General features: G+C 37.3%; 3 protein-coding genes across 4 annotated transcripts; all 3 read right to left on the bottom strand.

Annotated features, from left to right (window-relative positions):
• Window positions 1-5,330: 5,330 nt before the first annotated feature.
• Window positions 5,331-7,601, bottom strand: LOC106303624. Of its 2 annotated transcripts, none has more exons than XM_013739912.1 (8): window positions 7,419-7,601; window positions 6,962-7,251; window positions 6,555-6,624; window positions 6,391-6,446; window positions 6,141-6,216; window positions 5,976-6,012; window positions 5,758-5,872; window positions 5,331-5,663 (listed from the first exon to the last, which is right to left on the bottom strand). In XM_013739912.1, the coding sequence occupies exons 2-8, from the start codon at window positions 7,243-7,245 to the stop codon at window positions 5,429-5,431; spliced, it is 873 nt and encodes a 290-aa protein (XP_013595366.1). In that variant the 5' UTR covers window positions 7,246-7,251; window positions 7,419-7,601; the 3' UTR covers window positions 5,331-5,428. The 2 variants fall into 2 exon arrangements, with proteins under 2 accessions (XP_013595366.1, XP_013595367.1); XM_013739913.1 differs by having other exon boundaries at window positions 6,962-7,256; window positions 7,419-7,582.
• A 161-nt stretch (window positions 7,602-7,762) lies between these two features.
• Window positions 7,763-14,274, bottom strand: LOC106306648 (DNA mismatch repair protein MSH1, mitochondrial). Its single transcript, XM_013743330.1, has 22 exons — window positions 14,031-14,274; window positions 13,678-13,825; window positions 13,415-13,512; window positions 13,089-13,164; window positions 12,803-12,922; window positions 12,300-12,347; window positions 12,133-12,197; window positions 11,960-12,045; window positions 11,688-11,852; window positions 11,374-11,483; window positions 11,171-11,276; window positions 11,020-11,095; window positions 10,876-10,934; window positions 10,711-10,778; window positions 10,449-10,622; window positions 10,151-10,360; window positions 9,810-10,066; window positions 9,587-9,730; window positions 9,457-9,514; window positions 9,073-9,375; window positions 8,352-8,999; window positions 7,763-8,287 (listed from the first exon to the last, which is right to left on the bottom strand). Exons 1-22 carry the CDS (start codon window positions 14,147-14,149, stop codon window positions 8,054-8,056), a joined length of 3,372 nt encoding a protein of 1,123 aa, XP_013598784.1. The 5' UTR covers window positions 14,150-14,274; the 3' UTR covers window positions 7,763-8,053.
• Window positions 14,275-15,881: 1,607 nt separating this feature from the next.
• On the bottom strand, window positions 15,882-16,493 carry LOC106302616. Its single transcript, XM_013739082.1, has one exon. The coding sequence runs from the start codon at window positions 16,491-16,493 to the stop codon at window positions 15,882-15,884; it is 612 nt and encodes a 203-aa protein (XP_013594536.1).
• Between the last annotated feature and the right edge of the window lie 5,924 nt (window positions 16,494-22,417).

The following is a 22,417-nucleotide window of genomic DNA, read 5'->3' as shown; positions in this document are numbered from 1 at the left end:
GATAGAACCAAACATATACCTCCGAAGTTCTTCTCATACACTCAAGAGCTCGAGAAGAATAAAGAGATTGAAGTAAGATATGTTCGATCATGCGACAATGCAGCCGACCTCTTCACAAAATCACTCCCTACCTCGGTATTCAGAAAACACATCCATAACATTGGAATGCGTCATCAGAAGGATCTATGACTGCTTATTCGAGGGGGAACGTACGTAGTTGTACTCTTTTTACCTTACTATGGTTTTTCCCATTGGGTTTTCCTGGAAAGGTTTTTAACGAGGCAACAAAGACGTTAAGCGAGAGCGGATAGTGACACCGGACCCCAAGGGGGAGTGTTACGAAAGTCAAAAGAAAAGGGAGGAGCCGCTTTCGTTGGAAATATAAAAAGATGTGGGGTCCGCTGCACTATTTGCACAGTAAATTTCTTTCTATATATACGAACGTTTGCGTTCGTTTGTAAACACACCGAAAACTCTTCTCTTCTCCTTAATAAGAAACACTCTCTCTATATCAGTGTTATTAACTCTACGGGTATAATATTTTGCCCTTATTCAAATTCCCGAGATACAATAAAATTCCAGTTCTTTTCATAACAAAAACCTTTTTGTTTGAACGGCTAAACGAAAATACTTTCAAATAGCAATAAATCATGTTTTTATGATAAAATATTACTAGTACATAAGGAAACAAATTCTCGAAATAGCATTAATTAAAAATATAACTTTTATTTTATATTATGTTTAGTGATTATGATTTAGGGTTTAATATTAAAAGGGTAAAGGTGAGATTATGGTTTCAGAGTTAGAATAATTTACGGTTTTGTTATCAAATAAGTGATATTTTGAAATTTTTTATCATTGAATGCTATTTTTGGATAAACTTTTCTAAAAATGCTAATACCGAGATTTGACCATCGTAAATTTGTATACGATACAAGACACGATCATGATCGAAGATGTGTTGAACTATCAATTTTAATTGGTTTCGTAGTTATATTATTTTTTTATGTCACTGGGGTTTCTAATCATTTCAGTAAAAGGTGTGGTCAAATATATAATAAAATACAGATTTAATACAAATGAAAATAAGTGTTAAAGAGGCAAAACACGAAAAATAGAAAGAAAATAATTAAGTAAAGGCCTTAGAAAATCACGAATAGATGATGAAATATTTTTTTTTTTTTTTGAAAATTATGATGAAATATTTTGATATATCCAATCTTGATACATATGAAAGTTTTAGGGTTACATCCATTCTAAAGTTGCTTACAATGTGTCTATGTCTTTTTTAAATAAGTTTGAAATTTTGGGTCTTATTTGAACAAACAAAGTTAAAGGACCAAAACATATTCAACAACATGATTACCACAAAAAAAAAACACATAATCAACAACATTTTAAAAAAAAACAGAGACTCTAGGACAAAACGTAATTTTGAACATATATATTATACAAACTTATTAAGCAAATGCAATGCATCCAGTTTGACAGCAAATCCCGTTTGGCTGTCAAACACTGAAGACCAATCCACCTTAAGCTACCTTTTCCACTTTGACGAAACCATTTTTATGAGTTGTAACATAGATACACTCTGATTACTTTATAAGTTTGCTCTTAAACCTTATACCTAACAAGTAACACCTTTTAGTTACTTTTATTTATCCCGAATCAATTGTTTGAAAGAGGGGATTTATTGTCTTTGAAAAGTCTAGAAGATAGAGAGACATGAGTAATCCAAAATTATATATAAAAATAAAGATGTATAGTATATTAGTATAGCTTGAGATTTGGGAGGGTGGTGGGGGTTCATGTATCAATTCATCATCATCATCTTACGCACGAGTGCCAAAACAAATCTAGTTAGTTTATATAACTAGTGTTGGTAGGCAAATTCTTACATCAATCTTTTAAAATCTCTTTCTTCTTTTGGTTATAAGGTTTTGACTAAAATTATTTTCTTATTAGGTAAAGATTATGAATCCACAATAAAACTATTTCTTAAACCTGGGAATATGAATTTTTGTTTGCAAACCTAACTTATCATGCATTTAATCTTTGGGATTAAAGATAATCAAAACTCTTTGACAAAAACAATAAAACTTGAAAGCAGTTTAGGATAAGGATGATTGATCATCATAGTAAAGCAAAAACTATTCCATGAAGCTATGTGCATGTATTGACTAACGATTGCGGCTGTTCCTGAAAGAAATAACATAGTCACTTTATATTGTGACGTTGAAAACTTGTTAATATTTCTAAATTTTGTTGAAATAAAATCTATTACATTTTTTGGTCCTGTGAAAACCACTATCTATAAATACAAAATGGTTAGGATATATAATTTTCTCAGTTTTGGAACCAAATAAAATCCTCCTCTCATGGAGAAGAAAAAAAGTGGAATAGTTTCTCTTTCAAGAAGAAGAAAAGATGGAAGCGATCTCCCCCAGAAGGTCAAAACTGATATAATATCTGTCTGTTAAGGAAGAAGTTAAGATGAATGTACCATCATGGTCTAGATATGTGATGTCAATACGACCTGAACAAACTTGCATTTTGTAACTTAAACTTGTCCAAGCTTGGTACGGTGCGAGATCCATACCGGTAGATCTGTGACAGAAAGGAGAGCAGTGGAGGTCTATCTAACAAGAGAAAATGTTTCCCTTCCCAGCCATAACACCCAAGTATGTCGAGTACTATATCTACATTGCTGGCTGAAAGTGGGCTATCAACATGAGAAAACCATGGGCTAGGCCTGATATGTTTGTCACTATCGGGGAGGTGGAGGGTTTGGCCGGTAACAAAGACGCTACAGTATTTTGGTTTAAACCTTTTATAAATTTACTTTTGTTTCATAAGATTAGACCTGAGCATCTGGTTTTCTGTTTGTGGTTTGGATACTTTGATTTTTCAGTTTTTTTCGGTAATAAAAATTTAAGAACCTTCAAGTATTTATGGAATTCAATTCAGTTAATGGTTTGGATATAAAGTTAGGAACTATCAAATATCAAAAAAAAAAAAAAAAAACTGAGTCCAATTCGATTTGGATAATTTGAGTTGAAATATTGGATAATTTAAGTTTTCTTATTAAATATCATATACTTTGAGCTTTTTTGGATAGAAATATCAAGTATTTCGGAAGAGTTTTTTTGGATAGAAATATCAAGTATTTCGGATGATTTTAAATATTTCAGATTAAATTATTTTGGTAATTCAATTTATAAATAGTAAATATTTCAGATTTTCAGTTTTAGGAATATAGAATCCATTCAGAGAATTTCTTGTATTCAAATATAATTTTATTTTCAGTTTAGTACAGTTCCTCAGTTCCAAGGAAATGTGTACATACCTACATAAGATATTGAAGATAGGGCTGACAGCAGGAAATTGAACTCATAACAGTTTTGGTTATCGGTGACCTCATAACAGTTTTGTTTTTCGGTTTAGTTTAAAGATTAGGCTACGATTGGTAAACATCGCTTAATTGCAGAATCGTAAAAAATAGTTAAGCTGCGGAAAAATTAAAAATACGGAATGACGGAACACATATTATATAAATAAAAATATTTATATGATATTAACTTTATTATAAGAAAAACAAACACGAATAATTAAACTAATTATTAAAAAATCTGAAAATAACTAAAATTTATTAAAAAAATACTTTACTTCTTATTATAAATATTTTGCTTATTTTTATATACATTTTTAATAATAAACTGACATCTTATAATATTATTAAAAAAATTATAATATAATTTTCTTTACAACATAACTATTTATCATTAAAATGATATTATCATGTGAAAGTGTTGATTTTGTAAGTGATCAACTAAAACTCACGTTTCTACTTAATGAAATTTTTCTTTGTATTTTTATCAGCAAAAAATGCAAGTTTGTGTTTTTGCTTTTTTTTCATACGGCAATTTTTGTTGATGGGCAAAAAAACTTGCCGAATTCCGTAATGTTACCAATCGGGCCTAAGCTTCTATTCAATTTGGAAATTGAACTCATACGGTTAGTTCTTTAGTTTATGGATTAAGCTTCTATTCAATTTGGAAATTGAACTCATACTGTTAAGAGTTTTTGTCCGTATTTGGGTCTTGATCGGTTTAGTTAACCGGAATTAAATTCGCCGGTGAAAGTTAATTTCGTATAAGATGACCATCCTCGCTCGGAGGTACAAGGCAATGGGTCTAAGCATGCAAGATGTGCTTTTCCTCGGTAATGACGTCAGTGTATATGCTCAAAATTTTCACAAGGAAACTACCGGTGAGAGCAAAAGAGTTAAAACTTTCTTACCGGTGTTGTGAGGGTGTATATCTATATTTTGTTGGAATGAATGGCTTAGGTTGTAGAATATTTAGATGCAGTCATTAGGAAAGGTGCTGAAGTGAAGTTGGCAGCAAATTGGATAATGAGTGATATTGCCGCTTAGTTGAAAAACGAGGAACTCTCTATCAATAATGTTAAACTTAGTCCTCAAGAGTTGGCTGAGCTGATAGGCTAGCTGCCATCAAAGATGGAACCATTAGCGGAAAGATTGGAAAACAGGTCAGTTCAACTTCATTTTAATCTAAAAATGTATCATCTTTTTTTGTTTGTTTAGATCAATGATATTTATTCAAATTTTGCATATACTCTTTGAGCTATTGGCTAAAGGTGGAACCGTCCAAGGAATGATCAAGGAAAAAGACTATTCCACAGAATGAGGAGTTCGATCCAGAGAAATGCATAACTGATTTTTTGCTTATGTGTGACATATGCTGCAGCCTGCAGATAACCAATCCTGTGGAGATGGAGAAAATGGTTATGAAGGTGTTCTCCAAATCTCCAAAGCAGCTTGAGCAGTACCGAAGTGGGAGAACCAAGCTTCAAGGCTTTTTTTGCTGGCCAGGTATTTGCAGATACGATCAGCCTTTAACTTGAAAACTTGAATCAATTTCAGACTCGTGTGTTGCTTTTTGTTCAGGTAATGAAACCGTCACAAGGCAAAGCAAACCCTGCTTTACTTAACAAGATTCTTCTGGAGAAGCTCAACGCGAAGGAGTAATTGAAGTACAAGCTCCAGCTTTTTGCAGTTGAGATTAGTGAAAAGTGTTTTCCAATTACTGTTTTTCTGTAGAGATTTGTTAAATTCTACTAAAAAGAATTGATTTCGATAGATTGTGGTAGTGGCAATACAACGGATATTGAATTGGTACATAAAGATTTTGACTAACAATGACAAGTTCCTTCAACAAGAGTGTTCTTTTGTGTAACTTTTGTTCTCACTCTGTTTCAGAAATTGAACAGAGAGCAGACCCTAAACGTCTAGGGAGAACATTCCTACATGATATAGTAATATATATTCATGAACTCAATGTAACAAGCAACTAGTCCTTTCGATACAGTGCGAGTATAAGGAACTTAAGCACATCTAAATAAGCTTTCAGAGTTCATCGTGGAGGCGTTGTTGTAGAGGAATATCTACTACATTTGGAACTGTATTTCCTCCATCAAACTCTTGTCCGATAGGCATAGCATCACCATTCGCTGCTTTTCCAGCCAACTGAGCTTTAATGGCAGCCGTAGCCATCTGCTGTAGTTTCAGGATTCCAATCCGCTTTGAAACAACGTAAAGAACAGCGCAGACGAAGAGAGAAAATCCAATTATGAGGATTACCCTGTTGACAGGACAATAAGAGTTCTTATTTTACCATATCATTCACCAGGAGAGTTGTTGTTGGTTTATTAGAGAATCTATTCTTTTTCAAGTACCTGTCAATTACGTCTTGACGCTGCATTGTAGAAAGTAGATTACGGGTCCTCGATAACAGAGACCTGTGTCCTTTGTATTCACTTTCGGCTTTCTTAAGTACTCCAGTAGACTCATCTACGAAAGTAAACACAGATAATATGTCAGATTTAGTGTCTTAACTATCTTCACTAAACACTTTAATCATAAGGTCAGATTGGAACATTATCGATTGACATACCGAAAGCCACGAGTGTGTTTGTACTTCTCTCCACTTCCTGTAACCCCCAAACGTCAAGAGAGGATATTTGAATCAGTTTTAACTTTTGTTTATGGGTTGTTTTCTTTGGTCTAGAGCAGAAAAAGAAAAGCAAGCAGGATGTAAGCAGAAAAGAGCTGTTCTGACCTGAACCATTAGCTGGCGTGAACGCCTGAGACTTTCAGTTATGCTTTCAGCATCCGACGTCACTCCAGCATTTGCTCTACAAAAAAGCCAAGAACGTCATAGATTCACCGAGACTAACAGTGAACTATATGATAGAGTGTGCTACTTCAACCAATAAGCAAAAGAAAAAAAAAAATACAAGTAAAATTGTTTTAAAGAAGAGAATGGGTTAAGCAGGACTGATGTAACAGAGTTTGAAACAGTTACTTACTGTCGTTTACGTCTGAGATCAGTGGACTCTGTACCACCACCGAGGAGAAGCTCTCTCTACAATCATTGTAAGCACTCTTTATATAAAAAAGAAAAGAAAAGAAAAGGGATTCAAAGGAGAATGCGGGTGAAAACAGCAGCAGAGCAGAGAGAGTGCGGACTTACCTCTTGCTGAGCAGCTTTCCTCATGTTATCCTTTGCTTTCAAATTAGCACTTCTCAGGTTAACCCTCAAACTGACCACAAAAACAAGAATCGATTTCTTAAACTAGACAAAAGAACTTAACTGGTGCTGCTATTGTGAACAATGCTTTTCATACACTGTTGTATTTGATAAATGCTTGACAAAATTGTAGGAAAGGCAAAACTCAAAATTGGTCTGGTCTCAACACCCATTAATAAGTCATGCTCTAACTCTCTTGCTGTACTAGAATTCGAGATCAAACTCAAGTATTCCTAAGCCAAGATCAATCTTCCAAATACTACATATGGATGGGATGACTTCAAGTATTCCTAAGCCAAGATCAATCTTGAGCTAACCTAATCGTTGGCTGTCATAAAGAAAGCACATACCTTTGATACTGATTCTTCCAGGTTTCAAGCAGAGACTGAGTGGATTGGACCTGGTCATCAGAAGGGAGCTGAGGGGCGAGAAGATCGAGATTGAATTGCAGAGAATTGAGAAGAGAAAGACCATCCTGAGCCAACCCGTTGAGCCTCTGTAGAGAAATCTTCTCCTCTCCTTCTCTCCTTGATTTACCGTACTCTTGTATGGCAATGATATGTTCGATGGTCTTCTCGTAGGCGTCCTCCCATTCTCTCTTCGTCTTCTCCACTTGTACTACTACCTCGTCCATGTCCCACTGCACTTAGGCATCACATAATCATAATCTAATGGTCTTTCCGTATGAATTATGATAAAATAATTCACAGAATCAAAAATAATCTGAACTAGACACAGAATCAAATAACTCAGTCGATACGAAAATCCCTAAACTACAAAATTGGCGACGAGATATAGGGCACTTACAAGGTTGAGATAAAGATAAGATCAGTGCAATGCTTTCTTTTGAAACAGAGATCGAAGAAGATCGACGAACAAAAGCGAATGTTTCAATTCCGGAGAGAGAGCAATCAGAAGAAGAGGAATAACGATCGTCTGCCCCCTTTTTTTTTTTGGGCAAGAAGATAAATAAAACGACGTAGTTTCCAATTATAATTGAAACCACGTCGTTCCTTTGTTTTGAATAAACAAGGCTTTCCAATTCCAGTGTTGTGTTTATTGGTCCTTGTAATCTTTTGTTTAAAGTTGGTCACATTCCTAATTATTAAGGAATGAAGAAGTTTACCACATTTCGAAAAAAAAACAAAAAATGCAGGAGATTCTCTTCGTTTGAAATATTACAAATCTCGGTTGAATGAAAATGTGACAATTACACCCGAAGACCAAAATAAGGGTAATTGCCAACCGCCTGCCGTTTGCAATATCTCCAAAAACCTCAAAAAGCAAAACGGCGTACATTTCTTTCTTTCCTTATGGCATATGCCTAGGTTTTAATCTACTCTAATTCTAACTTCCTAAGCCAAACTAAAATGCGCAACTGCAGCACAAACCCAAACAGAGAGCGAGATTATCAGTTTCTACACTCAATGCTAATGTTGAAACTAGGAGATACTGACTACATCTGACGCAGTCAAGCTTGATGACGTCCCAAAATTGCGGTGCTTTCCATCGGCTAAGTTAGCTAGAGAATAGCCTTGCTCATGGAGCTGGTTAATCAAAAGGGTCTCTATCTGACAAGCCATACTCTTACCTTGTACCACAAGGTATAGGAAACCTGACCCTTGCAGTCCTTCCTTTGCCCTATGCGCACGTATTCTTCCTTCAAGATCATCCGTCTGCAGTTTCATTACATTAACACAAATCCTCAGAAGATTACTTAATAGTGATATGGAAGTATACCTGTCCAATGTACAATCTCTTATCTGGTCTCTTCATCACATACACGCATGATGAACCAACTGTAGATGGAGGTGGAAGCTCTCGAGCACCTATTGAAAGACATTCTAAACCTACAGGCTCATTCATCTTTATCCCACAAATCTTAACGATAGCTTTTGCCAAGTCCTTCTCTAAGCTTCTCTCAGAGCTGACTGGTTTGCTGATTTCGCGGCCACTGTTCGATGAAGTCTCCGTTTTGTTTGGCCTGACAACCCCAAACGATGCGTCTTTGGCATAAACGGAGATGTACAGAGCTTCGGCTCTTTGGATAATTGTCTCCGGAACACCTTCTCTCTTAGCTGTTTCAAAAGCAAGACTCTCTCTGCAAACTCCATCTGTCAGTTTCCATGTTGGTTTTGTTTGCCCTTCCACATTCTGTGCTCCCATTGCTTTATACGTGACGTTTTTGGCCGTAAGAGGCAAATCGAAGATTCCATGGAGATGTGTAGAAACAATACCCAAGCAACCACTTGCGTCAAGATTCTCGATCACACTACCAGCAATACAGGTGCCTTTAGCTGTCTCTGTCCCTCTGCAGATCTCATCTATAAGCACTAGGCTTCTTGAAGTAGCCTGGCTTACAATAGACCGTATCTCCGACATTTCCACCTGATGTTAACATGTAAGAGAATATATCAAAACGGCTTCCTATTGAAATAAACAGATTCAGTTTGGTAATTACCTGAAAAGAACTCTTCCCATCTACAGGACTGTCATAAGATTTCATATGAAGCATGATGGAATCGAAGTGAGGGATATAAGCTGATTCAGCCGGAACCATAAAACCACAGATTCCAAGCAAAGCAGCTGCGCATATCGATCTGAGCAAACTCGATTTACCACCACCATTAGGTCCGGTTAGAAGAAACAGTGATTGCATGTCGACCGTATTGTGAACAGCAGTTCCAGAAGCTACATCAAACCAATAAGGTGATAGCCCAGTCAGCTTCATTCGAGTGGCACCACCATCTAATGGATTTGCGGCCTACATTATCCAAACATGAGATATAAGAATAAGACCAAAAGCATTGAGACAGAATAATCAACGACCAGTAAGAAGAGTTACCTCATCTGTACTGAATCCAACAAGAGTTGGGAAAACCCATTTTCGTCTTCTCCCTTCACTGCAGCAGTTTACATTAAAACCACATAAATTAATCTTTCTTAATGGAAATAGATTAAACACACAAACATACCAAGCATGAGAAAATAACGCTTTTGCAATGACGAGAAGCATAGATGCAAAGACAAGAACGTTTATTTTTGTTTGCAGTTTAGTAGATAATTCCCTCAACAGCTCCAACACCCGGGCATTTGCATTCTCAGTAGCTTCATGATATCTGCAACGAACGCCTAGTATGATTATCAATACGTAGACAGTATTGATGAACCAAAGTTTCTTACAGAGGGAGAGACAACCTGACTAAAGCAGCTTCCACCTTTTGACTCGTAAACCATTCTTCTCCAACCTTTTTCCCTTTCGAGTCAAAAGCAGGTTTCAGCTGTTTGATTTGTTCTTCTCCTGCAGTACCACCCCACACAGATGGGGTAAACCGTTTCCCTTTGAACCAGACAGACTCATGTTCTTTTGCATACACAATTTCTCCCTTTGAGCCACCAAGTGATGCAGCCATGGCCTTGATTCTTGATATAATAGGGTGAAAATCTTCAGTTACCTATACGATGTTTTGTTTCTTCTTGAGAGTCCCATAAGATCATAAAATATTAGAAGAAAAAGAGTTAAATTCTTGAATACTTACCGCTAAAGATAAAGCCTCTGCCGATTTGGCCACTTGTGTGATTTCTTCCTCTATATGGATTCCCTTAACGCGACCACGCCATGAAGACTCCATATCATAAAAAAACTCGTTCGGGATATTAGCACATTTACTAACGTTCTGATGACTTTCATCGTCATCTAGAGAGATCATTTCACCAATCGAGTCAGAAGCCCAATGGCATTCATTGACCTGGCAAGAAACCACAAACATTCAACTTATATTCTTATACATCAGCTGAAGAAACACGAGGTTGGTAAAACTAAATGCATAAACTTACAAAAGTTTCAAAGTCGATCTTCAAACCAGTAGCCACCCAAGTAGGCTCCATCAGTAACTTCAGCATTTCCACAAGTTCAGGATGTCTATGCATATGTAATACTTCATCAAGCACATGTTTTATCCGGCAGAACTCAATGTAGTTGGCTTCCCGTTGTTCAAGAAGCTTCACAAGCTGCACAGAGATGTAAATAGATGTTAGCATCTATAAGCTGCACAAAAGGTGCTTTTAGAAGAGTGCTCTCCAGCAAGTGACTTAAAACCTTAGCAGATGAAACACAGGTAAACTCCGGAACTGAGCATGTTATTGTGCTCATGAGCTTGCACGTTTCTGCAAATAACAATAGTTTGTCAAGACGAATGCCAAGCCTTGAGATCATAACCAAAAGGGAATAAACTAAGAAAAGTCTTCACATTGGTCAAATTACCTTGGATCTTCAGAGCAATATCATAAGCAGGAGGGTTTAGAAGTAGATCCCGGACATACCTGAAATCAAAAAGGCAACAAAATCAACTTTCTCTACCCTCAGATGATGCTTTGAATACCTTTTTCTTTCAGTAAATTTGCTTACAAAGAAGGCAGGCCACTGCACGTAGATGGAAGCAGCACCTTCAACAAACAAGGTATTCCTTCAGTAGGTAAGGCACCTGCAGTGACACAAAGTATATTATTAGCATGCTTTACCATTCCAAAACTCTTAGACTTTCTAGTGAAACACTAACCAATTTGTGTAGCCGTTCCGAGATGCAATGGACGTGGACGGTTTTCTGAAGGTACATTGACATTTCTAAAGGAAACTTCATCATCAAGACCATAAACATCTTTGACCTGAGGGGAAAAAAAAAACTCGTTTGTTTTTTCACCAAACTGAAATGTCACAAGTAAATAGCATATTTAAACAGCATCCAAAGTCCGTAGTTATCACCTTTAATAAGAGCTCGGAAAGAGTATCTCCTTCAAACCATTCAAAATTCCTCCCACTACACTCTCCCCAGAGTAAACCTCCTTCCCCAAACTCTCCCCACCGGCATGTCCCTGCATAGTTAAGTTTTCAAGAATTGTATCATAAGAGACAATAAAGCTTAAAAGTTAATAAAATCTGACACAAATTGTAAATAGTATTATTATTATAATAGTCTCCTGACACTCTAAACTGATTTGCTATACCATATGCTAAACTACAACATCCAACTTATCTGAAAGTGGGTAACATGTAGAGTTATTATTAATATGCAAAACCTGATGCATTGTGCCTCAATGATGCATGTAAGAAAAGATGATGACAGCGACGGGTGCGGAGCTTGGTGACCAGAGCTTCTTCTGTTAGACCATCATCTAGTGAATATGCTTTCATAGTTTCGAAGATAGATATCATGCAATACCCCCTTGCTGAACGAGATATCCCTGTAATTACAAAACAAAGCAAGTCATGTAATACACTAATACGTATGTACAAAAAAATGAAGACCTGAAATGTTCACTAGGTTATTATAAATACAAGGCATACTTACCAACGACCGGCATAGGCTCCGGAAAGTCAAGATCGTGGTCCACACCAACGAGCCCATATACATAAGGACTTCCTGGATGTGCATGCCTAGATACTTACAAATACATGTCAGAAAACTGAATGTCATAGGAACAAATATTACAGTGTGTTTGGCTGCTTGTGAAATCATCTTACCCTGAAATGAATCGACCTTTTCGAGAACGAGCTGGTGTTGGCCCCTGAACTTCCTCCACAATACACTAGAGTGGAGAAAAAACACGCAACGATAGTCATACAGATTGTTTTAATTTAACATGCTTAAGGATCAGAAAATGGTAAGAACTATTTCTCTCTCAACTCACCACTGAATAACCGTTGCGTGTTAGATCATCCAAAGTCTGTCGAAGATTCTGCAGAAAGAAAAAAAAAAGTAATAAAACTGTATTGCTACGACGAGTTCGTGGTAAAAGAAAAATCAATCGTAGAAGGAATGAGTAAAAAATGATAGAATGCATTAGTGGTACAATTTATCTACACCAACTTTTGTTTACTATCCAACAAAAGGCACCAAAAGACGTAGTTTCGTGTAAGCAATAGCGACTAAAAAGCTACTTATGAAATTTGCCCCCAAGTCCTTTAATAAAAGAAAAGACTCAGAAACTGTGATAGTGTGATGTTTCTTTGTGCATATTGAGATTGTGCAAATAACAACTAAAGAGACCAATTAAAAAAAAAAACAATGCCAGAGGTGAGTTATTTTTATCATGTATAAACACAATGCCCACTCCAGTATTGCTATTCACATCAATTACGCTTAATATTAAAAAAAAAAAAAATTTAAAAGAAGAAGATAAGGATTTTGTACCACAACTGGGCAGCCAGCCTTTGGAGCACTATCTGAGCGAAGACCACCAAAAGGATTTAGACCAGCATACTCAACCAGTATACATGCATCTATCCCAATAGCCTCATAGAAGTCTCCCACCTGAAAAGAAGGAAAGATTGCAGGAAAATTTGTCATAATCTGATATCTAATTTAGCAGCATTCTACTAGTTGTTGTTCTGAAGTAACAGAGATCAGAAAACTCATGGGACTGTCCATTTTTCTTAAAATTAACTAAGAAGAAATCAAAACAGAGAAAGCGACATACTCTGCAGAGCAAAACTTCACGTGGAAACCTTGACTTAAACTGCAACATCTCCCAGTTGAGGTTTCCGTCTTTTAGACTGAAATGAAAGCAATCCATTAACATAGGATTGCATAAACAAAGGCAACAAAGTTACCGACAACCAATTTGGTTACTTACAGCTTTACAACTTAAAATATGAGACTCTAAACATCTTTCTGATTCTCAATAAATCTCATCCAAGAAAGAATGTTAGTCTCCTAAATAAGTCATACTCGATGATATACTAGTTACTAATTCATAATTAAGCTCAAAAAGGATTAGAGACAGGAAATGGGAAAAGAACTGACCTTCCATTCCTCAGGCTGGGGTCCAGACCAAGTAGATTGGTGTACATAAGTCTTTCGATAAGTTGAAGAGTAGATGGTTTCTTACATGTCTGCAATCTCTGAAAAGTGTTCAGAGAAGATACAAAATACAAAATCAGTAAGTCGAGAGTGGGTGCTGCATCAGTCAAATATCCAGGAAGACAATGTCAGCAACTCTTTCTTCTTTTCATTTAACGAAAACCATAACAAGAGACTCTTGACAAGATGGAAAACAGGATGGTTACCTCCTTCCACCAGAGCAAATGAGAGAGATCTTTGTCAGTGAGAACATCAGTAGACTTGGTCTTAACTTTCTTAGAAGAAGCCGTAGTGATTCCTTTCACAGCCTTTCCATCTCCTAAACAGTATCTCCTCTCAGAGTACCTTGTATTACTTTTTATCAAGAAACACACAAATATATCATTATGACATTTTCACAACCATATAACGAGCTCATAAGCAAATAAAAAAGTGATAAAGTTGAGAAATTTAACTCCAATACTTCAAAAAAAAAACGTGAATTTCGATATACAAAATCTGAACTTTCTCAAAATAGTAGCAAGAGAAACAAATAGGAAGCTTATAAAGAGGAGATTACAGTAGAAGAGGGGAGGGTTTGAGGGAAGAGTGAGTGCGAAATGGCGAGCGGAAGAGGAAGGCGAAGGAACGCCATCTAGGGAGCGAAACGACGGCGTTTCTGCTGGCAATCCAGTGCATCCTCTCTCTCTCTCTCCTTCGTTTCGTAGCTCTTTGCTCTCACCACAAAGTGTTTCGACTTCTCCTCTCTAGGGCTTCCCGCCAGAAGACGAAAGTAGACGAGGACACGACTTCCCACTTCCCGTGACCAGACGTTTCTTCTGTCCTCTTTTTATTTCCTTTTCTTCTTTTTTCTTTTACCCTAGGCCTGGGCATTTTAACCTGGACCCGAATAACCGAACCGGAACCGACTTAAAAATACCCGATCCGGAACCGGACCGAAAATTTACAAGTACTTTTTGGGGCTAAATTTTTTTTACCCGAAAGAACCAGAACCGAAAAGGAACCGACCCGAAAAGAACCGACCCGAATAGACCCGACCCGATAAGAACCGATTTGTACCCGACTTAAAAACATGTATATCTAAAAAAAAAGATGTTTTTGTGTTCTATTTTATATATATTATTTTATGATTTAGTTGAAATATCTTTTGTTAACAACATTGTTATTATTTTTTAACATTTTTAAAGTAATATAAAGATTTAAAATGTAAAATTTAGAGTTTCAAAATGTTTTATTTTAATTATTAATAGTTTCATTTAAGTTGTTTTGTACAATTTTAGATATATATGACAAATATTCAATTAAAGTTGATGGAATTGAGTATATCATGTCCTTTTCAGATCCTAAATACCCGAACCCGACTCGGACCCGATATGGACCCGAAAAATTAGGGGTATTTTACGGGTATTTTAATTATAGACCCGAACCGTCCCGGATCCGAGAAGAACCGATCCGAACCCGAACCGAAAATTTCTAAGTACCTATTGAATCTAAATATTTAGGACCCGAAAAGATCCGAACCTGACCCGAAGACCCGAACGCCCAAGCCTATTTTACCCGATGACATTAGAAACTGCAGGATGTAAATTTACAAAATACAAAACTTACTAAATGATATTTTGTATGGTTGAATAAATTTTGAGATAAAGTGAGAACAAAATAATATTATTTAAAATAAATTATTAATATATTTAAGATATAATATATATATATATATATATATATATATATATTATATAGTGACCAATAAATTGATTAAATTCTAAACAGATGCAGTTTTTTTGTTATATAAATATTTAATATATTTTATTTTTATTTAAAAATAAAATATATTATTATTAGCCATATAATCAAAAATTAAAATTTTATTTAATTCAACCAATTCACCCAAAATATATATACAACTACTTAATTGCCTAGACCTTTTTTGAATTTTTATTTCTTAGATTTCTTACTTAATACTCCTTCTCTTTCTAAATAATGCATGTTTTAGATTTTTCACAAATATGAAGAAAAATGAAATATTTAACTATCAATGCATTAATTTTTATAATTATAACAATTTTCCATAAATTTAAACTAATAGCAATCCAATAAATCCAAAAATTATCAATTAACATTCCTTCTAGTTTACAATTCATTATATTAAAAATACATAGAAAATCTAAAACATTGTTTTTTTAGAAACAAGTAAAAAAATGCAAGAACATGCATTTTTTTCACAGAGGGAGTAAATGACAAAGACTTTTTAGCACTAGTATAAAATGTGTTTTTTTTTTTGATGAAATTTGAAATTTATTGATCAGTTAAAAAATGTTATATACAAACCCAACCTCTAGACTATAAACTTTCTACTCTTATGGTAGAAAAGAAAAAAATATCTGATCTATGTGGTAACCTCAAACCATCTTTAGAGGAGACCTCCATATTTGTGATCAAACTTGTACCGTAATGACACAATCTTGTTCCTAACGGCCTTGTCAATGACCCTTCTTAGTTGATCAGTGGTTGTCCATGTTTGGTGATGTCGTCTCGCATTACGTTTTCTCCACAGATGGTAAATCACACTCTGCAGTAACATCTTTGCGAGAATAGTGTCCATTCTCTTCTCCCCCAGTCGCTGCAAACAATTGATAGTCCAATGCCAATCTAGGTTGATTCCTCTTCCCATTAATCGGCTTGCAAGGCCTTCCCAAACTGTATAGGAATATGGACATGCGAAGAAGAGGTGATCTTTTGTCTCATCTCGTTCCCCACAAAGCACACAACCCTGCACCAGACCCCGTTGCCTCATTCGATCCCCTGTTGACAATCTGTTTTTAACGGTTAACCAGGTGATAAAGGAAAATCGAGGGACTCCTTGTGAGAACCACACCACCCGACTCCAAGCGACTTTAGGCTTCTTAACTCGCAATTGGTCCCAAGTTTTTGAGGCAGAGAAAGTGGCCTGATAATCGTCTTCCCCATGTTTCCACAAAAATATATCAGTTCCGCTTTCAGGATTAGGTGGTGCCAGCGCCATGATACTTTGATGGATTTCACCAAAATGCCTACTCTTTTGTCCTCTGATTCTCCATCCCACTGTGTTCCCAGCATCGCTAACTCTAGCATGTCTCACTACACCCAGGTAAGTAGTGCATGTAGCTCATGTGATATCTATCAAGCGGCCCTTCCCTGTCCAGTTGTCAAACCAGAAGTGACTGCTCTGACCATCTCTTATGTCGACTTTAAGAAAGTGGTAAGCTACATTCCTTAGCTTGAGAAGCTTTCTCTATATCCATGACCCCTTTGTGTCGTCTCTAACATCCCAAAATGAATTATAACGAAGCAGATAATGCTTCACCCAACTAACCCAAAGTGAAGAAGATTGAGTGAAAATCCTCCAAATTAGCTTCATGGCGAAAGCCTTAGCTGTATCTCGCAGTCTCCTGATCCCAAGCCCTCCCTCTTCCTTCGGTAAACAGAGATCTTCCCAGCTTACCTTTTCTTATGAGTTTGTGTAGGTGATCCAGACCATAGAAAAGCGCTACACATACTCTCAATAGTGTCTAGACACTTAGCAGGCAAGATGAAGGCTGAGCTCCAGAAATTAACTGTACTAAATATAGATATGACAGATTTAATAAGTTGCAACCTGCCTACGAAGGAGAGGTTTTTATTAGACCAGCAAAGCATTCTTCCTCAAATCTTATCTGTCAATGGCTCATAGTCATGGCTAGTAAGGGACTTGGTCGTTAATGGCATGCCCAAATAACGTATAGGCAAAGTGCCTACTCCAATAGTCAAATCCAAAGCCATGCCTAGTAGTGGTGCCAGATTCCTTCCAGAAGCATAGAGTGAAGACTTGGCCACATTTATTCAGAGCGCAGACATACAAGCAAACCGGTTCATGACCTCAATAACTCCCATAAGCGACTCAGATGTGCCATCGGTGAAGACCAATATGTCATCAGCGAAGCTCAGATGGGTGAGTTTCACCCCTTGACACTGAGGATGATATGCGAAAACTCCTGCCTCGGCTGCTTCATTCAGAAGCTTCGACAATACATTACTGAGAATGACGTAAAGGTAAGGTGACAGAGAGCAGCCTTGACGAATGCCTCTTGCACTCGTGAAAAAACCCTCCAAACTACCGTTTACAGATACTGAGAATGAAGCAGTAGATATACACTGCCTGATCCAATGGATGAACTGAGTCGGAAGTCCCACTGCCTGCAACACCGCAATGATAAAGGACCATTTGACTGTATCAAAGGCCTTTGATATATCAAACTTAATGGCACATTTCTCCGCGTTCCCATTCTTATGGTATCCATTGACTAGCTCAGATGCAAGCAAGACATTTTCCAGGAGAAGCCGCTCGGTTATAAACGCACACTGGTTAGTCTCAATTGCATCGGGAAAGATTACCTTCATCATGATAGCTAGGATTTTCGAAATCACCTTATACATGAAGTTGCAGCAAGCAATAAGTCTGAAGTCTTTCATCGTCTGGGGAGGGGTAACCTTCGGAACTAGGGAGAGGATTGTGGCATTAACCCCTGTCGGCATGAAACCATAAAAGAAGAAGGACTGCACTGCAACTATGAAATCTCTTTCCAAGATTGGCCAGACAGCAACAAAGAATTCGTTAGTGAACCCATCAGGTCCCGAGACCTTATCATTTGGCAGCGTATGAAGAGCCTGCCTAATTTCAGTGGCTGTAACTGGTCCCACCAGTACTGATGCTGCTTCGCTGGTATATCGATACGTAAGCAAATCTTGAAGGGAGGCCACAGAGACAGCTTCAGTAGCAGTGTCCTGACTCTGCAAGAAGGTTTGGAAATGACTAACCGCCTCTTTCTTAATATTAGGAAGGGATGTGAGTACATCTCCTTGTGCATTTGTCAAACTCTGTATGGTGTTTCTAGCTGCTCGAGTCTAAACCATAGCATGAAAGAATTTTGTGTTCTGATCCCCGGCTTGGAGCCAGCGAACACATGACTTCTGCCTGAAAAACTTTTCTTCTATCCAAGCCAAACGATTCCACCTTTCCGCCGCAGTCGATGCTCCAGCAAAATTTATTGGAGTGGGATATGCAAGCACTTTATTTTGCCACTCACATAACTCTTCATAAGCCTGCTTTGTACGGGCTGGAAGGTCACTGTAGTGTGTTCTATTCAGTTCACGGAGGGGTTGCTTGAGTAGCTTCAACTTCTGATGGAATCTGGTGAGAGCTAATCTAGAGTGAAACAGAGGACCAGAAGTATCCCATACCTCCTTGATAGTGGGCAAGAAATCAGAATGCTACGTCAAGTAATTAAAGAAACGAAATGGTTTCCTAACTTCGTTTGTAGCTCCAATCAGACGAATCAAACATCTAGCATGGTCTGAAATACCACCAGCATCAAAATGAGCACTCGATTGAGGGTAGCGGGTCAACCAATCTTGATTCACTAGCGCTCTGTCTAGTTTCTTACCAATAGGGTCCTCCTATCTTTTGTTCCACCATGTGAACATGGCTCCAGTGTAAGGTAAATCCAGCAAAGAGCAGTCAGTTATGGTTTCCTGAAAGTGCCTCATTCCGGTTTGGTAAGTACGATAATCCAAAGCTCTAGAATGTTCGCTGGATGCTAAAGTCTCATTAAAATCCCCTAGCAAAATACATGGTAGTGATAGGTGACCATAAGCAGCCCTCGTGCCTCGAAGCTCCTCCCAAATTTGCATCCTCTCAGCAGCTGTATTGTAAGCATAGATAGCAGAACATATGAACTGCTCCCCCGTACTAGGATTCTGTATTGCACATGTGATAACTTGTGCACTCATATGTAGCCTCGTCATAACAACCTGATCACTCCAGCATACCCAAATTCTTCCCAAAGGGTGGTAGTCATAATTCGTTAAGGATTGCCATTGTGGCATAGCCGCAACCAAACATCGCGATGATTGTCTCTATGTACCCTTGTCTCCATTAGACAACCAAAAATAGGTTTTTCTGTTTGTAGCCACGATCGGAGGGCTCTATGCTTGCATGGTATGTTGAAGCCACGCATATTCCATGCAAAGAAAGACGTCATATCTTCCTAACGGAAGACTTCTTTGTAGTTCCTTGCTTACCCACATGTAGTAGATCTCTGGTACGGATCACTCTGGAACGAGCTTGCTTCTGAGTTGATCCATTTGTAGTTTTCTTTCCTTGACTAGCCACCTATGGGTTTTCCGAACTCTTCCCCTCAGTTTTGCCCTCCAATATCTCCCCTTCTTCCATATCTTTTGCAAACTCCTCTACTATTTCCTCCTCATCCTCTTCAATATCCTGTAAAGGGCTGAACCGAGATGGCGAGACTACAAGAACCTCATCTTCCATGCAATTCCCACCCTGCATCTTTCCATGAGCAGCTTCCCAACAACCTACTGCAGGAAACCCCTCTGTTGTAGGCTCAATTAGCTCTATGGTCTGCATATCCTCCTTCAGTTGTGGAAGTAGGTCCTTTTCTAGACCAGGCAGAACAGTTTATGACCCCGAAAGAGCAACATTTGAAACAAGCAGAGCTTTCTGAGCAGCCTGTGGTGTAACGGCCTCCAGATTATGCAACAGATCCTCAATCACATTTCCTTCCTTACGACCAACTATATCCTCGTCTTGCGACACAGTAGCAAACTTTGAACTTCCTCCGTGCACACTTTTTTTGCGTAATATCCTAACATCCTTACTCAAGCAGTCCTGCCCCTTATGTCCCCACCTTCTGAATACACTACACCGTCGAGGTAGCCATGGGTAAGCAACTTCAATCTCCCTTAGGTTACCTTCCTTGTCTTGAAACGAGATCTTTTCCACCAATTCCTGGTGAAGATTGACTTTCACAAGAACCCTAGCCACATCCAATCGAACACACTTCTCGGTGGTAGGATGGAGTTTCACAAACTTGCCAATTGCCTTAGACAAACACTTCAGCCCCTTATGGGAATAGAGGTTATTTGGGACACCCCTCAGGTCAACCCACAGAGGCATCGACGAAAGATCCGGAGGGTTAAGAGCCGACTCTGGAGACAAGACGTTAACAACCAAAGGAATGTCAGCAATGTGCCAGTATTTCCTCTGAATGACCCTGGCTCTCATCTGACTGTTATCAATACGAAACAACACCGTGTTCTTTTCAATGAATTGAACATCAATCTTCGAACCTCCCTTCGGTGATGCCCAAATACGTTTGATAGTAGCATGAATCAATCCTACATGTAGTGCATCTCCAATGAAATACCCCACCACATAGCTCTTCCAGAGCAGCTCTGCTTCATCAAAAATCTCTTCCGGTATCTCCATTGAGGCTATGCCATTTGCGATTTCAATTGAAGCCTCTGGCGCTACTCCACCACTCTGCTTCTTCGTCCATGGGGAGGATCGCTCCACCAACTGAGCCATTGCCTCAGTTCCCTCTGACCCCGTGACAATCTCCCTCCCTTCTGACGATTCTCTATTGATTGGAACAGAGTCGATTTTCTTCGCCACCTCCTGTTCCGTAAAACAGTTTTCTCCTAATGTCAGCATCTCCAGATCCGATATCGGCCTAGAGATCTCACGAACATCACCATCCAAAGGGGAATTTTCTCCGTCGCCGTCTCCTGCTAGGGTTGTCGCTGTCTCCATTCTTTCCCCTCCATAAAATGATTGTTTAAATAGACATATATAGTTAACCATATTTGATATCCTTTTACAACATATAAATCATATATAAGACTTACTAGTTTATAATAATAAAATTCAAATAAATTCCACAATCAATATTTTTATGAAAATTAGATTATATGATATTAAATGGTAAAGGTAACGAATTATTAATAGAAAAAATGGTCGCGTGATTTTAAAATAATTTTAACTGATGATGAGACTGCAATAATAGAAATTCTAACTTTACCTCAACTTTGATACTTTAAATATGGAGAATTATAACTTTACCTCAAATTTGAAGCTACAATAATATTATATTAGCTACAAATAGAATTGTCAAAATAGGTTTAAACTAATAGATATATCCAAACCAATCCAACATCTTAATGGGTAAAAGATTTTGTATGTTTATGAATAGGTAGATTTAATGGATTAGGTGATTTGATAAGTTCGAAAAAATTCAAAAGTTATGTTTAACTTATGATTGTTGGATTGCTTCAATCTATAGAGATGGAGATATAGTTTTGAATGTCTTTATGTTGATGCAAAGTGGATATTGCATAGCATAATTTTGTCATTATGTGATAAGCTTCTTCCAGACAAGTGATTTAGTTAGTAAAGTTCATGATGCTTGTTTTTTTGGGTCAAAAATGCTTTAGAAAAATGGGAAATAGAGAAAAAAATGTTCACTTTTCTTTATCAGCAAATGTTCTCCTTAAAAGTAGATAATGCCATAGCTAATGATTGTATGCAAGAAAATTTGAAGGATATGCTGAATTTGGATGATAATATGGTGTACAAAAGGGAATTTTTTTTTATGTGCGCAGTGATGTGCTCACATCTTAAACTTTATAGTACAAGATGGTTTAGATGTTATTAGTGGTGCATTGTCTAAGATTTGAGATACTGTGGAGTATTTCAAAACTTCAACACCAAAAATGATTGCACTCTTAGATTGTATAAAACGTGATCATAGATGGAATTCAACTTACTTGATGCTTGAGAAAGCTTTGAAGTATGAGCATGATTTGAATAAGTTTAAAGTTGTTGATAAAAGCTACAAACATTGTCCCAAAAAATGAAAGACGACAAAAGCTGTCTGTGAGATTTTGATGTTTTGTTTTTACCAAATGACCACTCTAATGTCTAGGACAATTTATCCCACATCAAACTTATATCTGGAACATGTTTTGAAGATTCAATGTTTGTTAGAATTGAACATGAGCAGTGAAAATAACACTGTTAGAAAGATAATTTCTAAGATGAGAAAAATGTTTGATAAATACATGAAACAATAT

Source organism: Brassica oleracea, chromosome C7 (genome assembly GCF_000695525.1).
Source record: "Brassica oleracea var. oleracea cultivar TO1000 chromosome C7, BOL, whole genome shotgun sequence".
NCBI classification, from domain to species: Eukaryota; Viridiplantae; Streptophyta; class Magnoliopsida; order Brassicales; family Brassicaceae; genus Brassica; species Brassica oleracea.
Note: the sequence above shows the minus strand (reverse complement) of the source record. Positions and strands in the feature narration are given on the sequence as shown.

What these genes read in the sequence shown, in the direction of transcription:
- LOC106302616 (XM_013739082.1), bottom strand. Translation starts at nt 16,493, where the DNA reads ATGGCGCTGGCACCACCTAATCCTGAAAGCGGAACTGATATATTTTTG.
- LOC106303624 (XM_013739912.1), bottom strand. Translation starts at nt 7,245, where the DNA reads ATGGACGAGGTAGTAGTACAAGTGGAGAAGACGAAGAGAGAATGGGAG. An exon ending in AAACACACTCGTGGCTTTCG is followed by an intron (nt 5,873 to 5,975) that starts GTATGTCAATCG and finishes TTACTTTCGTAG; the next exon opens with ATGAGTCTACTGGAGTACTT. An exon ending in CGTCAAGACGTAATTGACAG is followed by an intron (nt 5,664 to 5,757) that starts GTACTTGAAAAA and finishes TCCTGTCAACAG; the next exon opens with GGTAATCCTCATAATTGGAT.
- LOC106306648 (XM_013743330.1), bottom strand. Translation starts at nt 14,149, where the DNA reads ATGCACTGGATTGCCAGCAGAAACGCCGTCGTTTCGCTCCCTAGATGG. An exon ending in CACGCAACGGTTATTCAGTG is followed by an intron (nt 12,198 to 12,299) that starts GTGAGTTGAGAG and finishes TCTCCACTCTAG; the next exon opens with TGTATTGTGGAGGAAGTTCA. An exon ending in TTGGATTCAGTACAGATGAG is followed by an intron (nt 9,376 to 9,456) that starts GTAACTCTTCTT and finishes TGGATAATGTAG; the next exon opens with GCCGCAAATCCATTAGATGG.